This window comes from Parasteatoda tepidariorum, chromosome 4 (genome assembly GCF_982258835.1).
Source record: "Parasteatoda tepidariorum strain Cologne lab strain chromosome 4, Ptep-v5.0, whole genome shotgun sequence".
NCBI lineage: Eukaryota > Metazoa > Arthropoda > Arachnida > Araneae > Theridiidae > Parasteatoda > Parasteatoda tepidariorum.
In genome coordinates, this window is record NC_141758.1 from 2,483,499 (window position 1) to 2,497,482 (window position 13,984).

At 31.9% G+C, this 13,984-nt stretch overlaps 1 protein-coding gene across 2 annotated transcripts in view; it reads left to right on the forward strand.

Annotated features, from left to right (window-relative positions):
* Nucleotides 1-339: 339 nt before the first annotated feature.
* LOC107447565 (NPC intracellular cholesterol transporter 1) overlaps nucleotides 340-13,984 on the forward strand; it is a 116,491-nt gene continuing 102,846 nt past the window's right edge. The window contains exon 1 of one of the 2 annotated variants that reach the window (XM_087160514.1): nucleotides 340-534. In XM_087160514.1, coding sequence (XP_087016640.1) covers nucleotides 531-534 — 4 coding nt within the window. In that variant the 5' untranslated portion in view covers nucleotides 340-530. The remainder of the gene's footprint in view (nucleotides 535-13,984) is intronic. The other variant, XM_071181910.1, reaches the window with a different exon arrangement.

Genomic DNA, 13,984 nt, shown 5'->3' on the forward strand with positions numbered 1-13,984 from the left:
GGTTGTACACCCCTTCGTTTTGGTGAAGGATGAGGTGACGCACCAGCAATTATGAACTGAGGAGTCTTACTTGCTGATAAAAAGTATTTTTAACTGTATTTTTGTCAAAACTAACTGGATTCATATAAGCATATACTAATACAAGAGAGACGTTTGTAAAGGGAAGTGAACAAATCAATGACAATTTTACTTTTAAATTCACTACATTTTACACATCAGTTGCGTTAACATATGCATTTTAATATGGCCGAAAGTAACTTTCACTTTTTCCTTCTAAAAGAGGAGGCAAAGTCTTATTTTTTAATCTATATCACTTAAAAATAAAATGATAAAGATAATAAATCGGTGTGGTATTGCGAAACAACGCGTACTGGGTCTAGCGCACGTGTATGCATCAAAAATGGATTATTTCATTCGATGTCTGGAATTCATAACCGTGAAGCAGAGAAAAAAAAACAATATTTAGAAGAATTTTCATGTAGAAAATGAAGGAACGAACAGTCAAAAAAAAGCTGGAGTAAAAAGAATGTATGAGTAAGTTTTTATTTTCAATATTTGATTCTGTCAAATTTCAAAAAAATCTCTATGAAGAAAAATAAGCTATAAATCTCAAGATAACACACGATATAAGTTTATATTCTATTTTAATGTTGTACATAAAACTAATTTTTTAAAATGTATGTATTTATTTAAATTTATATACTTATTAATTTAATTAAAATTTATATAGTTATTTAAATTAATATACTTATTAACTTTATTAAAATTTATATCTTTATTAACATGGTCACGTTTTTTTAATTGAGCCAAATACAAAAGTAATTATTGCAATTTATTTTATTTTTATTTACTATAGCAAGTATCAAAATATGGAACAATAAAAGAGTTTATATATAAAAAAGCTTATATATAAAGAAGAGCTAATTATAAAAGAGCCATCACTGTACATAAAACAGATTTTTCAAAATTTGTATATTCATTTTAACTATGTCACTTTTGTTAATGGAACCAAATATAAATTGATATTAAATCAATTTTTATGAGGAAAAGGGTTATTTTCATCTTAACAATTTTATCCTCTTTTTATAGATAATACCAAATTTCAAAATATGAGACCATTAAAAAGGTTATATTCTCCATTAATGTACATAAAACCAGTTTTTAAAAATTTATATATTTATTAAACTATGTCAATTTTTTGTTTTTAATTCAACCAAAAATGAAAGTAGTTTAAAGATTAAAATAACAAAGAGTTTGCAACGGTGTATCGCAAAATAATGTAATTTTTTCTTTTTATTGTCTTCAGGATACCTGCATACTTCATACATAATGACAGTGCTATTTTAAGAAATTTTAATTTTTCTCCATTAGTAAAATATTCTGATCAAGCTGAACGTGTTATCTTTTTTTATATAATTCTTTTTGCAGGAATTGTTAAATAGGCATTACCATGTCATCAAATTTTACATGAGAAAAAAAAAATATTAATATCATATTTTTTTAATATATAATAATAAAAACAAAAATAAATAAAAGTAATAATAATGTTTCATTTTTAACTTTGGATATAAATAAAGTTTTATTGAAAAAATAAATTAATGTTTTAAAAACAGATTAAAATAAACTCGACATATACATACATTTTATTACACCATCGTTAAACAGCCGACCTAATTTTCAGTTTACTTCTACCTATGTTTTACTCCGTAGCATTTTATTTTATATCCGTCGTTGAACTGCCGGTCTACGACAACTAATGTTTAACTCCATAGCCTTGTACTTTTGAACCCAATCCAGAAGACAAAGAAACTTTTGGATCAATACCTCCAGAGGTATTGATTTATGGGAACACGGAGGACTTTGCGACTCAACAAATTTAACGTGCATCAGTCACTATTTACTACACGGGGAGTCTTCGGCTTGAGGGGATCGAACTTTTGGACGTGGGCCCAATGCCCTACCAACTAGGCTATCCCGGCCCTACTCCGTAGCATTGTAATTTTGAACCCAATCCAGAAGACAAGGGAACTCATGAATTAAGTATTGGAAGAAATTTGCTTTCTAGGAGGAATTTTTGATAGCAGTAACCTGCATTTGCGTTACATGGAGAGGAAGACCTACCACGGTTAGCCAGACGGCAAAGGGACTTACTTTCTTTCCTTCCAGACGCGGATACGTATCTAGGTTAGTAAAACCCTTACCCCTATAATCCGCGTCTGCCCACTATTCCAGTCAACCTCATCCAATTATTTAAAATTTCAAAAGAAAGGAGGTTACAATTTTGTTAACAAATTATACAGAAATATTAAATTGTTTACAAATATACTGAAATATTAATTATAGTTTAAACAAGAATTTTTTTTTGTATTATGACATATAGAAAGTGACAATAAATGAATTTTGAAAAGTAAAATATTAAAAAAAAAGGTTAATAAAAAAAAAATATTTTTTTTTAGTTCTCCATTAACATTTCGATTTCTAGGTATTAAATAATAAAAGAAAGTAATTAAAATGTTATAATAATAAATAAAAAAGATTTGTACAATATTTACAACATATAGGTAAGCATTCCAAAATATATATTAATTTTTTTCTTATATTTAAAATTTTAGAATATTATTATTGTCAAAAAGAAAATTCATTACTAATAATAATTTGGTTTTAAGTGTATTGTTAGTTATGAATTGTTTTTGCCAGGTTGGTAGATTAGTGATATTCGATGCACGAGTATGCCATGAAGGTGTATAGATGCATTCAGTAAGATAGTGTTCTGGAGTGCCCAGAAGGCCGCATGTGCAGTGATCATTATCTGAGATGTTTAGATATTTAAAATAATATGGAAAAGGACCATGCCCAGTTAAAAACCAGATTTCTTGTTTTGATGATATCGTCCTGAAATAATCTACTTTATTAATAATTTTATATAATCTTCTTCCCTCATCGGAATTGTTCCAATAATTTTGCCAAATTTGTGATAAAGAGTTCTGAAGTTGATTCTTGAGATGTGAAATCGGGAAGGGATATGAGTAATTTTGTTGTTTAGTTGTCGATAATTTAGATAGGGCATCTGCATTTTCATTGACTGTTCTGTCGTCATGTGCTTTAATCCATGAGATAAATATATTTGTATTAAGGAGTAATTTTTGTATTTTAGCCGAGAGTGAATTTTTCGTGCCTGGATTGATTATAGAGTATAGTACTGATTTAGAATCCGACCAGATTGTATATTTTTTAGATGCCTTAAATGAAGTCAGTGATTTGATGAATTTAATGCATTCTGAAATAGCAAGTTGTTCAGCTTGTAAGATTGAGTTGTAATTATTAATTGTGTAATGATTAGAAGGATTTATGATAAAGAATGCAAAACCAGTTTCAGTATTTGTTTTCGAACTGTCTGTGAAAAAAATGTATGGATCTAATTGATTATAATTTTTTTTCCTGCTAAACTGATTAAATTAGTGATAGACTGAGAAGGGTGAAAAATCGGTTTTGTTTGTTTTTATTCGTAAGTACTGTATTGATAATTAATATTGTTATAGAAAATGTCTTTTTTGAGTTGAGTTATAATTATTGAACACGACAACGACGCGATCTGTTGTTCTGAGAGAGGTGGGAATCCAGCTAAGACTTGTAGAGCAGCTGTAGGAGTGGAATGGTAGCTCTTGTAATGTTCAGAAGAAATTTCCTTTGGATTGAGTCTAAAGTTCTTGAGATTCTAGGTGAGATTTTTTGTGCCCATGCACATGAACCGTGGGTTAAGGAAGGGATTATTACAGTTTTATATATGAGTTTTCGAGCTCTCTGGTTTATGCCCCAGGATTTTGTATTAATTTTACAAAGGAAAGTGAGTAGTTGGTTTGATTTCTCTTTCAGGTCTTTAACATGTGGACCCCAGTTAAGACTCCCATCTAATATCACTCCCAAATGTCTGAAATGGTTCTTTTGTGAGATTTTCTGGTTGTTTATTTTGAAGATCGGACGCCTGCTTGAGTAGGAGAAATGGATGAAAACAGATTTGTCTATTGATAAATTGAGATTATTGCTTGTTAGCCAATTTTGAATAATATTGAGTGAGTTGTTAATATTAATTTCTAAATCTCTTCTTGAATTTCCAAACGTTAATAGAATAATATCATCGGCAAATGCTTGTATAATTTGATTGTTCATATTTGTATTGAGCAAGCTATTGATTAAAAAATTCCAAGCTGTCGGACCTATACACGAACCCTGTGGGCAACCTTTGAGTATATGTTTTGTTTTGAATCCTTGATTTGTTGATAGAATAGTAATTCTATTTCTGTTGATATCTTCTATCATGTGACATAAATTTTTAGGGAGATTTGAAGTTGAAATTTCTTTATAAATTAAATTATATTGTAGATTATCAAAAGCGCTTTTAATATCAAGGGAGGTGGCTGCGACATGTTTAAAGTTGTTTTTAAGATGTTTTATATTATCTAGAAAATTTTGAAGTGCATGATTTATAGACTTGCCGAAACGAAAACCGAATTGTTTGTCTGATAAAATGTTATATTTTTTTATATAATAGATTATTCTCTTGGTAATAAGTTTTTCTAGAAATTTGCCTAGACAATGGTGTAGTGTAATTGATCTGTATGATGGTAATAGTTTCGGATTTTTATTAGTTTTCAGAAATAGTAAGACTTGCCCTTTTTAAAATGATCTGGAAAGCATTTGAGTAAGAGACATTTGTTGAAAAATTTAAGAATTAGATTACCAAAAAATAGAAGAAGTTTTTTGACTATATCAATACCGTCGATGCCAAGGGCTTTATTATTATTTTGAGTTTTAATTAAATTATCCTATTTATTTTATGTGAAAGGTGGGTCAAGATTAGAATTTGGGTTGTGGAAATTATTTATTGAGATTATGTTATTGTCTGGGAAAAGATTCTCTAAAATATGTGAAGCTTCTTCTGAAGGTGAGTTAGTGTTAAATATATCTGTAAATATGGAAGGATGAGGCTTGTCTTAAAAGACGTTTTATAGTGCTTTCCAAATGTATTGTTGGTGTTTTCACAAAAATTATTATATACAAAGTATTATATTTAGCCTTGAAAATTTATTTTTTAAAATGGGCTCTTTTAAGTTTATATATGATTTTGTATTTGTTAATTTCGTCTTCTATTTTTAAACGTTGGTATCATTTCCTAGTCACTTGCAGTTCTTTTTGGAGTATCTACAATTTACTATTCCACCATGTGGGATTTGATTGCTTGTTAATTGCTTTTGTTTTATACGAAAGTTTACAAGAATTAAAAATTTTATCGATTAAGTCGTCTGTGAAATCGTTTAGTTGTAATAGGGTGTCTATGTTGTCTAAATTACTAATTTAATTAATTATGAAATTTTGAAAAGATTTTCTTAAATTTGTTGTAATTATCGTATTTTGTTTTAAATCTAATAAAGGATGAGAAAGGAAAAGAATCGTTTAGTTGAATTTTGATATATTTATGATCAGAGTTTGTTTCTGTGTCGAAAACTTCCCAATTCGAATAGTTGAGGAGCTTCTGACTATTTGTTAGCATTAAATCTGGAAAGGAGGAAGATCGAGTAGTAACAAAAGTTGGTGGAGCGTTTTGGGTGTTCAATATTTTTAGATTGTTAGAAATAATAAGTTCAAACAGGGTATCGCACCTGGCATCAGTGTTAGCGTAACCCCAGAAGTCGTGATGTGCATTAAAGTCCCCGCAAATTAATAAATAGAGTAGAATTGTTAAAGTATTTTGAGGTCTGCAAAAGTAGATCTTTAATTAAATGATTTTCATTGTCCGAAGGGGAATTATAAAATGAGATTAAGATTAGTGGATCTGGGTTGTTGTTAATTAATTGATTTTCATTGTCCGAAGGGGAATTATAAAATGAGATTAAGATTAGTGGATCTGGGTTATAAAATAAAAATGAAATAAAAATTTAACTTATATATAAAAGTTTTTAGTTTGTGGGCTTTAACTTCGAAGTCTGTTTTGGATGGAAGGTGCCTTATTGTCTGAGTTTGTACCTATCAGATACTGGTTTGAGAAAATCTTCTGTTAATGAACTTGTTGTTGTTTCTTGAGATTGTCCAATGCACTTAGGTAGCTCGGGCACGCTGGATAGGTTGCGGCTGGATCCGCTGCAGTATGATGGTAGTTAAGATTCTTTTTGTAGCGTTGGTTTGATTCTAAACAGTTGATACACAAATGTGTTTCGCTTGTGCAGTTTTCCTTGGGATGATTTCCTCCACATATCTCACAGGATACTTGATTTTTACAATTTTCTTGGTGATGCATGTCCTATGAGCTGACAGTGTCTGCGGCGTAGGAGGGTTATCCTTTTTTTTATGTAACACTTGTTGAAACCAATATATATACGGGTGTCTCAGTTAAACGTTTCAGAACTCCTAAGAGGGGTAGAGTGCATCCTGACGACTCGAAATCATATAGCAATGCGGGGTCGGAAATGCTTTCCAGAGGCGGTAAATGGCGTTGTACGAAATTTCCGAGCTCTCCGGTGCGTTGGCCTCTTCGGTCACCCGACCTATCATGCTTTGCTTTTTATTTCTGGGGTCACATGAAAACGTTGGCTTATGGCACCCCTGTTGACAATGCTGAGGATCTGGTTGTAAGAATTGCAGTAGCTGCCGGAGAAATTCGAGATTCACTTTGATTCGAGATCTGAGCAGTTTTCACTTTGGCATTTTGGTAGAATAGGAGATTTGTCTCTGACTCTGTGATTGATGTTTCGTATAATTACAAGTAGTAGTTTATCAATTGGATTTTTGTCATCCAAACAGGACCAGTTTTTTTTTTTTTTTTTTGGAGTCCAATGTTTTAGGCAAAAGGCTGTGTTGAAGTGTAACAATATTTGGTTTGTGTGTGTGTTTTTTTATGCAATGAGAAATGTGGCGATGAGGAGTCAATCCCTGCCCCCAAATAAGCCCCCAGAATGAGCATTCTTTTAGATTAAGATATAAATAAAATAAGAAATAAAATCAGTAAAAACTTAAAAAGAATAAAGTAAGAATAGTAAACATTGGGTTGTGAGTATTATGTGTTAATATACAGTTATAGAGCAACAAGAGATTGGTGATTGGTGAAAGTGAATCTTAATGAAGAAATTAATGTAATTATTGTAATAGTGGTGGAGTTCCATCAATTAGGGTTAAGAAATTAAAAGTTGAGAATGGAGATTTAACCATTCTATTTGTTTATTTAATTTGTTATTTGGTTGATCTTGAAACTTTGGAAATTCATTTTAGGGTTTGGTGGTCGGGAACGAGCGATTGAACTATGTTTTAATATTAATTTGAAACAAACGAATGTTGTTTTCAAGGTTTGTTTAATGATTATGTGGAGAACTAAGAATTGTCAAAATAGGGTCAAGTGGTCGGGAGAGAGTGCTTGTATGACCTTAATTATTTGTCTAAGATAATCCTAAGTATTTAGCCTGAATGGTTAAGATATTGAATAGAAAACAAAGGAAATCAAATTTGAGTCAGGTTGTCTGGAGCAAATGGTTAAAAAATTTTAACTGAAACAGAAGCAAAATTGATTTGTATAATTTTATTAAAATCCAGTGAGAAATAAATATAATGAACCAAACTTATGTATGAGTAATTGTCTTAACATGGCACTAAGATATGTAGGAAAGAAAAGGTATCTTTATACTAAGTGTAAGATTGAATTCCAAAATTATTAACATGGAATAAACATGATCTCTTGTTACTAGGCTATTGCAATATTATATTGATAGAAAAAACAAAAGGAAAAGTGAGCTATGAAATTGAATGCTAAAAAATAATTGTTTCTTTATTCATACCATTTATTTTGATTTGTTATGTGATAGGTAGATTTTAAGGAAAGAGGATTTATTTTAAAAAATCATAGAAATGAGATAATTAGAAGATATTAATTTTATACAATCACAAACTATTTAAAGTATTATCTATTAAAAAATATAATTAAAAATTTAAGATTAACATTAGTCTAAAGGGGTAGATTATATTTGAGGGTGCCCCTTGATTCTCGCCAAGTTGTGATCGCGGTTGATCGCCTAGCTGAACGATGTCGAAACCCAATCGTGATTCTGATTGGTTTAGATTTTAGCGTTATTTTCAACGGTTGTAATTTCAGAGATCCGTTAGTTCTACGTTGGATACCGGCTGGTAAGTTTACTTTTGAATCTGGTCTATAAGATCGAAGGTATGTGGGCAGTCATAAAAAGGGATTTACGAAGAAAATGTCACCACTGGTCCGGTATTACAGACGCCATTTTCGATTCGTATTTTGTCGATAACAAATGGTTTACCTCGACATATTTTTCGTCGAAAATGCACCACAAGTGTATTTCGCTATACATACATACACACACACACATATAATAATAATAACAGGGCTACATCCCTGTTATCATTGGTGTATTCATCTTAAGAAATGCAGTCAAAATCATTATAAGTTATCAAAAGGTTTATTAAATGCTGGTGGTTAGAACAGTTCACATCCGCCCTCCACAAGGGAGGGGGAGTGGACAAGACTCCGGATGGTTCTGGCAGATGTTTATTGGAACACGTTATTTAGCAAAAGACATGCGAAAACCTTCGGTCTTGCATTAAATAGTACAGAGATTGGTGTAATTAGGTTCCAGTCGTACATGCCTTTGTAACTCTACGCACTATGGAAAATCATTTAATGCTTCCTAATATGGAAGTGAAAGAGGGACAAGATTCTAAAAATAACTCCTCCTTTCAAATATAAATCTAATTATTATTCAATGGTATGTTTTCAGCCTTGAATTTCCAAAATAGAATATCTCTACTCTTACTCTATAATAAAGACATTTTATGAAACCGAAAGAGTTTTAATTCTTTTATTAATACAAAAGTATTTATTATTTTTGTATTACACCCCCCCCCCCCCAAAAAAAAAAATTTTTGGTAAGCCAAAATAAAAAAGTTTAAAAAACTTTAAATTTATAAAATTCAGGTTGGTACGACTGTTCCTTTTCCCCACTACAAATAACATCTTTTCAGTTATGAGAAGGAAGAAATAATTATTTACAATTACAAAAATATAAAAAAACATGATAATGCAATTTATGTGTTTAGTCAATTAAACAGAAAGAAAAATGAAACATGTTTATAAACTATTCTACTAAAAATTTTAAAAAAAATTTCACACAAAAATATACAAAACTTTTATGCAAACGAACTGGACAACAAGTGTCATTTAATCAGAATTTAAGATTCTGTGTGGTTAAATGGGTTTTTACTTGATGAACCAACCTCCGAAATTTATAAAGATCATTGATGGAACACGCGTGGAAAAAAAAAAAATCATTTCTATTCTTATGGTCCCTATATAGTGACCGTCAGGACAGCGGCTAAACGTTGGTTTCTCTTTCTGTTAAATTCAACTTTTGCGTATTTCGCCATATCTCTATTAGTTATTACTAATTAAGGAATTACAATCTATTACTATTTAAGGAAATCAAAAATTATTAGCAAACAAATATAAGACTTGCTTATCTTAATATAATTCAATGTAAAAGAAATTTTTTGTTTTCTACTGTTTAATTTAATGTCAAAAATCAAAAAATATTTGACCTGTAAGGTGCGCAAAAATTAGATTCAGAGAATTAAAAATACAAAATTATCTTTAGCGAAGCCGATGCTTTACATCTGGCGTTCAGTGGCAGACTACATTTCATATTGTTTAACAACACATGGCTTTAGCCCTTTTGTGGGAAAGACTTTAAAACAAAACTTACAACAGTTACTTTTCTCAACAACTGAAATTTAGAATAGTGTGATTAAGAAAAATATGTGAACTGTTTGCAATTTCAAATTAATATTGAAAAGTATACAAAGTATAAAAAAAGGCAAAAAAGTATATAAAAGCTAGACGTTAAGAACGTATATCCAATGAGCGAGCAAAGCGAGCATCGGATTGCGAAGCAATCCGAAATGAACTGCGAAAGCAGTTCCGGGGGTTGGCGAGCACCAGCGAGCAGGGGGCGAAGCCTCCTAGTCAATCATATTAGTTTAGAACTTAATAGAAAAATAATAAACAAGACGAATCACTGCAATATATTTTAATAAAATTGAAATTACAAAGTCAGCCCATTTGTCTTTGATTATGCGTTTTAGAAAATAAAAGTTTACGATACGCTTTGGAAACTAGATTATTTATGCGATGAGAAAGATTACATTTAAAAGTAACATCTTTAATAATATCCTAACGATTCAAAGTAATATTGTTCATTTTATATGAGAATTATTGCGTATCAGTAAGAATAGAACATTTTTCAATATTAAGATCTTAACGGTTGATATTACATCCGTTTTATAAGCTATCTAGATCTTGTTCCAAACAAACTGCACCCGAAATTGTATTTATAAACTTTGAATTATCTGTAAAAAAATAAAAATCCAGAACTTTTAAGTACACAACAGAGATTTTTAATAAATAACATGAATAGCAGAGGTTCAAAATTGGAGACCTGAAGTACTCCAGAGCAATTAATCAATTCAAGTCACTAACGAAGGGTGATATAAATCTTCGGAAACGAGAGTGGTTTATCACCACGGTTTATCAAAACATTAACACTGATATTTGTTAAAATAAAGTCTTAACGCTTGTTTAAATTTAAAACGCTTTTATTTAATTCAAACTGCATTCATAAAATGCACCAGTTTGTTTAACGAGATCATTATTGATCGATAAGTTAAAATCATTTAAAGTAACTACTAGATAGAGAAAAGCAATTTCTTTTAAATTAATTAGAGATAAAAGTGCTTACCAGAGCAAGTGAAGAAAATTGACTAGCCTGATAGTTCACGGCAATAGGAACTCCACGTTTACAGTTTGCAAGTTACTGAATCACGATCCTTTCGAAACAGAACATCAAATTCCCAAATCCAAGTTTCAATTAAACAAATAGCGTAATCTTCAAAAGCCACGGAACTGTAAAATTCGTGTTTTTCGGTTCGCAGTCCAAAATAGAATATATATATATATTATTTTCAATGCCCACCTATGTTTACGTTTCGACAATTCTGGTATTTACAAGACAGATTTGTTGGCCACTATTTCATGGGCACCCTATTAGGTAGGCCAACGTTGCTCCCACAGTAAGGACAGATAATGAAAGAATAACCATGGGTCCGTGATTCGAACCCAGAACCTTTCTGATGCAAGGCCAGTTCTCTGACCCCTGCACAGTCCAGTCGGCTGTAATTAATATTAAGAGATCCAAATTTTTGACCTTTCTCCCGATTAAGCTATCGTGCTTAGACTTTTTAGATTGAGGTTCCGTCCCACCCAATATTTTTATGATCAGAAACCGAAACACGTCAACAACAAAAAAAGGTTTTGCTAAGTAGGTACTTTATTACGTCGCACTAGAGCTCTACAATGCGCTAATGGAGAACATCTCTGAGGATGATCCGAAGACATGCTGTCGCAATCCTCTGTAGAGGGGTTCAGTGGCGTACGCAAGGGAGGGGTTTAGGGGTTTGAACACCCCCCTTGAGCTCAGACAAAATGGCAAAAATAAACATTTTAGTAGTAATTATGCGGGTATTATTTTTTAAGACTATACATTTTTATTTGCCTTATGCCTACCTTTTTTTTTCACGGTATTTCTCAGAATACTGAAAAAACATTTACTATAATAGGGTTGTACTTTTGAAACCAAATTCACGTGGTACTGTTATGGACTGGTTCCTTTCTGTTCTGCCAGTCGCGATAGTTTTCGAGACTGGCTGTCATTCGCGAGGTCTTTACGCGATGATTCTGGAATCTGAGACGTTCTGTCGTCTTTGAGACAATTCGAGCATTTTGGAGATGCGGTGAAAAATTATATAAAAAGGGGAACGGAGTACAATGTAAGTTTTTCTGTTGTGCAGAAATGTGATACTTCCGTTGAAGAAAACGTTTCTAGCATAACAAAATCTGATGAATGTGAAAGTGGCCCTCAAAGTGTTACTTCCCACCCATATGACATTGGACTTTTTTCAGAAGATATTACATGCGAGAAGATATTACATTATGTTCTTAAACTTAAAAAATCAAATCAAAATTTAACTAAACAATGTTGTCTAAATAAAAAGTCAAAACTGTCTAGCTGTCTAAATTAGAGAAATAAGAGTGCTTTATTGCATACTCGAATTTCTTTTAGTAGCTTCAGAAAATTATGAACACCCCCCTTGAAAAAATTCTGCGTACGCCACTGGAGGGGTTGACTCCCCTGCTTTGGTAGCCCGACTATCTGCGAGCGAAGTCAAGCACTTTACGGTAGAACAGTTTAATGAGAACTGATACCGCGCACCCTCGGTCTCTACGCAGGCTGTTCAAAGTGGTCACCCACCCTCTTACTGAGAGCAGCTAGTGATGCTTGACTTCGGGTGATCTGTGGGACAAAAAGATTTTGTGTTTGATTATTTTAATTTCAAGCACCGACCAAAATACCGTCTGCACATATTTATTAGTATACTTAAAGTCAATTTCTCGAACCATACGAATTGTACTTAAGTTGTAAACAAGAAAATCCGACTATTATACCAAAAAGTTATTAAGGTGTTTTAGAGCTGTATGTTACATTGTGTGCAATAAGTGTAGTTTGATGACACTGAGGTACAGCAGTGATAGATAAAATTGTCACCTCCGTGTATATTAATTTAAAAAAAGCATTTCTCAAATGAATCAATATTGCATCTGATGTGAATAAAACTGTGATTATGAATACATAGAAGAAATTTAACGTGAACATAAAAGTAAGAGAACCCAGTCTACGTTCTAAAAATAATTTACCAATAAAAAAAAAATATTTTGATTATTCAGCTGTATTAACTTTTATAGTCAGCTGTCTGAATGATTCACAAAATCTTTCAGAACTACTAAAATTATTAATTAAAAATACCAACGAAAAAATTCGCACTTTTGTTCAGTTTAACAGAACAGAACAAGTGGTAGAAAAAATACTCCACTTATATGTATTACGTCCTTATAAGTGGTAGAAAAATTTGGAAAACCAGATGTATTTTAATGCTTCTGTATTAATTGTAACATTTAATGTTTACAAATTATTATGTCGAGTTACAAAATCCGGGGTTTTATTTTAAATTTGTTCAAGTCAGTGCGAGCCTTGCTATACAAATAATTAAATTGCCTGAAATCCTTCTCGATTTCGGATTATAAGTTAAATTTTGGATTTCGTTTTAAGTTTTTTTAAATTTAAAACTAGCGTTAATAGACTAACATTCGACAGCGCTGTACCTTTCGAATGTAATGTAAATATTATCATTATGAATTTTAATAAAAATTATAAACTTTAATGTAAAAATTATAATGCGAAGTTTTAGAACTGTATCTAATACTGTACCAATTAGGCTCAACGAACTTGAAATAAGATTTGCATTGACTGAACCCTTTCTTTAATGTATGTTTGTGAGTCGTGGTGGTTCAGGGGATGGAGCGCTCGCCTCCCAATGAGGTGAATACCGACGATGGCTGGTTGATATGAATTCCGCACCCGGCTCGCACCGACCACAGTGCTGACGTAAAATATCCTCAGTGGTAGACGGACCATGGGTTAGAGTCCCCTTGCCCGATGAGCTACTCCAGCCAGCATAAGGGAACGACGTCTCCATAACTAGCTCTAAATATCTTCAAATAAAACAATTATATGAAACTTGGATCTACTTAAGGACTTTTTGGGCTGCAGCTCAGGGCCCCGTGGATACAAAGGGCCCCAGTGCCCACTGAAAACAATAGGTGACATTTTGAATTAAAAAAGTATCTAATATTAAAAAAAAAACTATTATAAGGTTGGCAACCCTGAGATCAATCAACCCATGCATGTGCGCGTCTTCGAACGGAACGGGAATTCCCCGTCGCTTGTTTTTGGTCAGTGTATTTTTTCGCGTCTATTACGGGGGACTTCGCACCGCGCCGTTTAACGTCCGACGTAATTTTTTTTTCTTT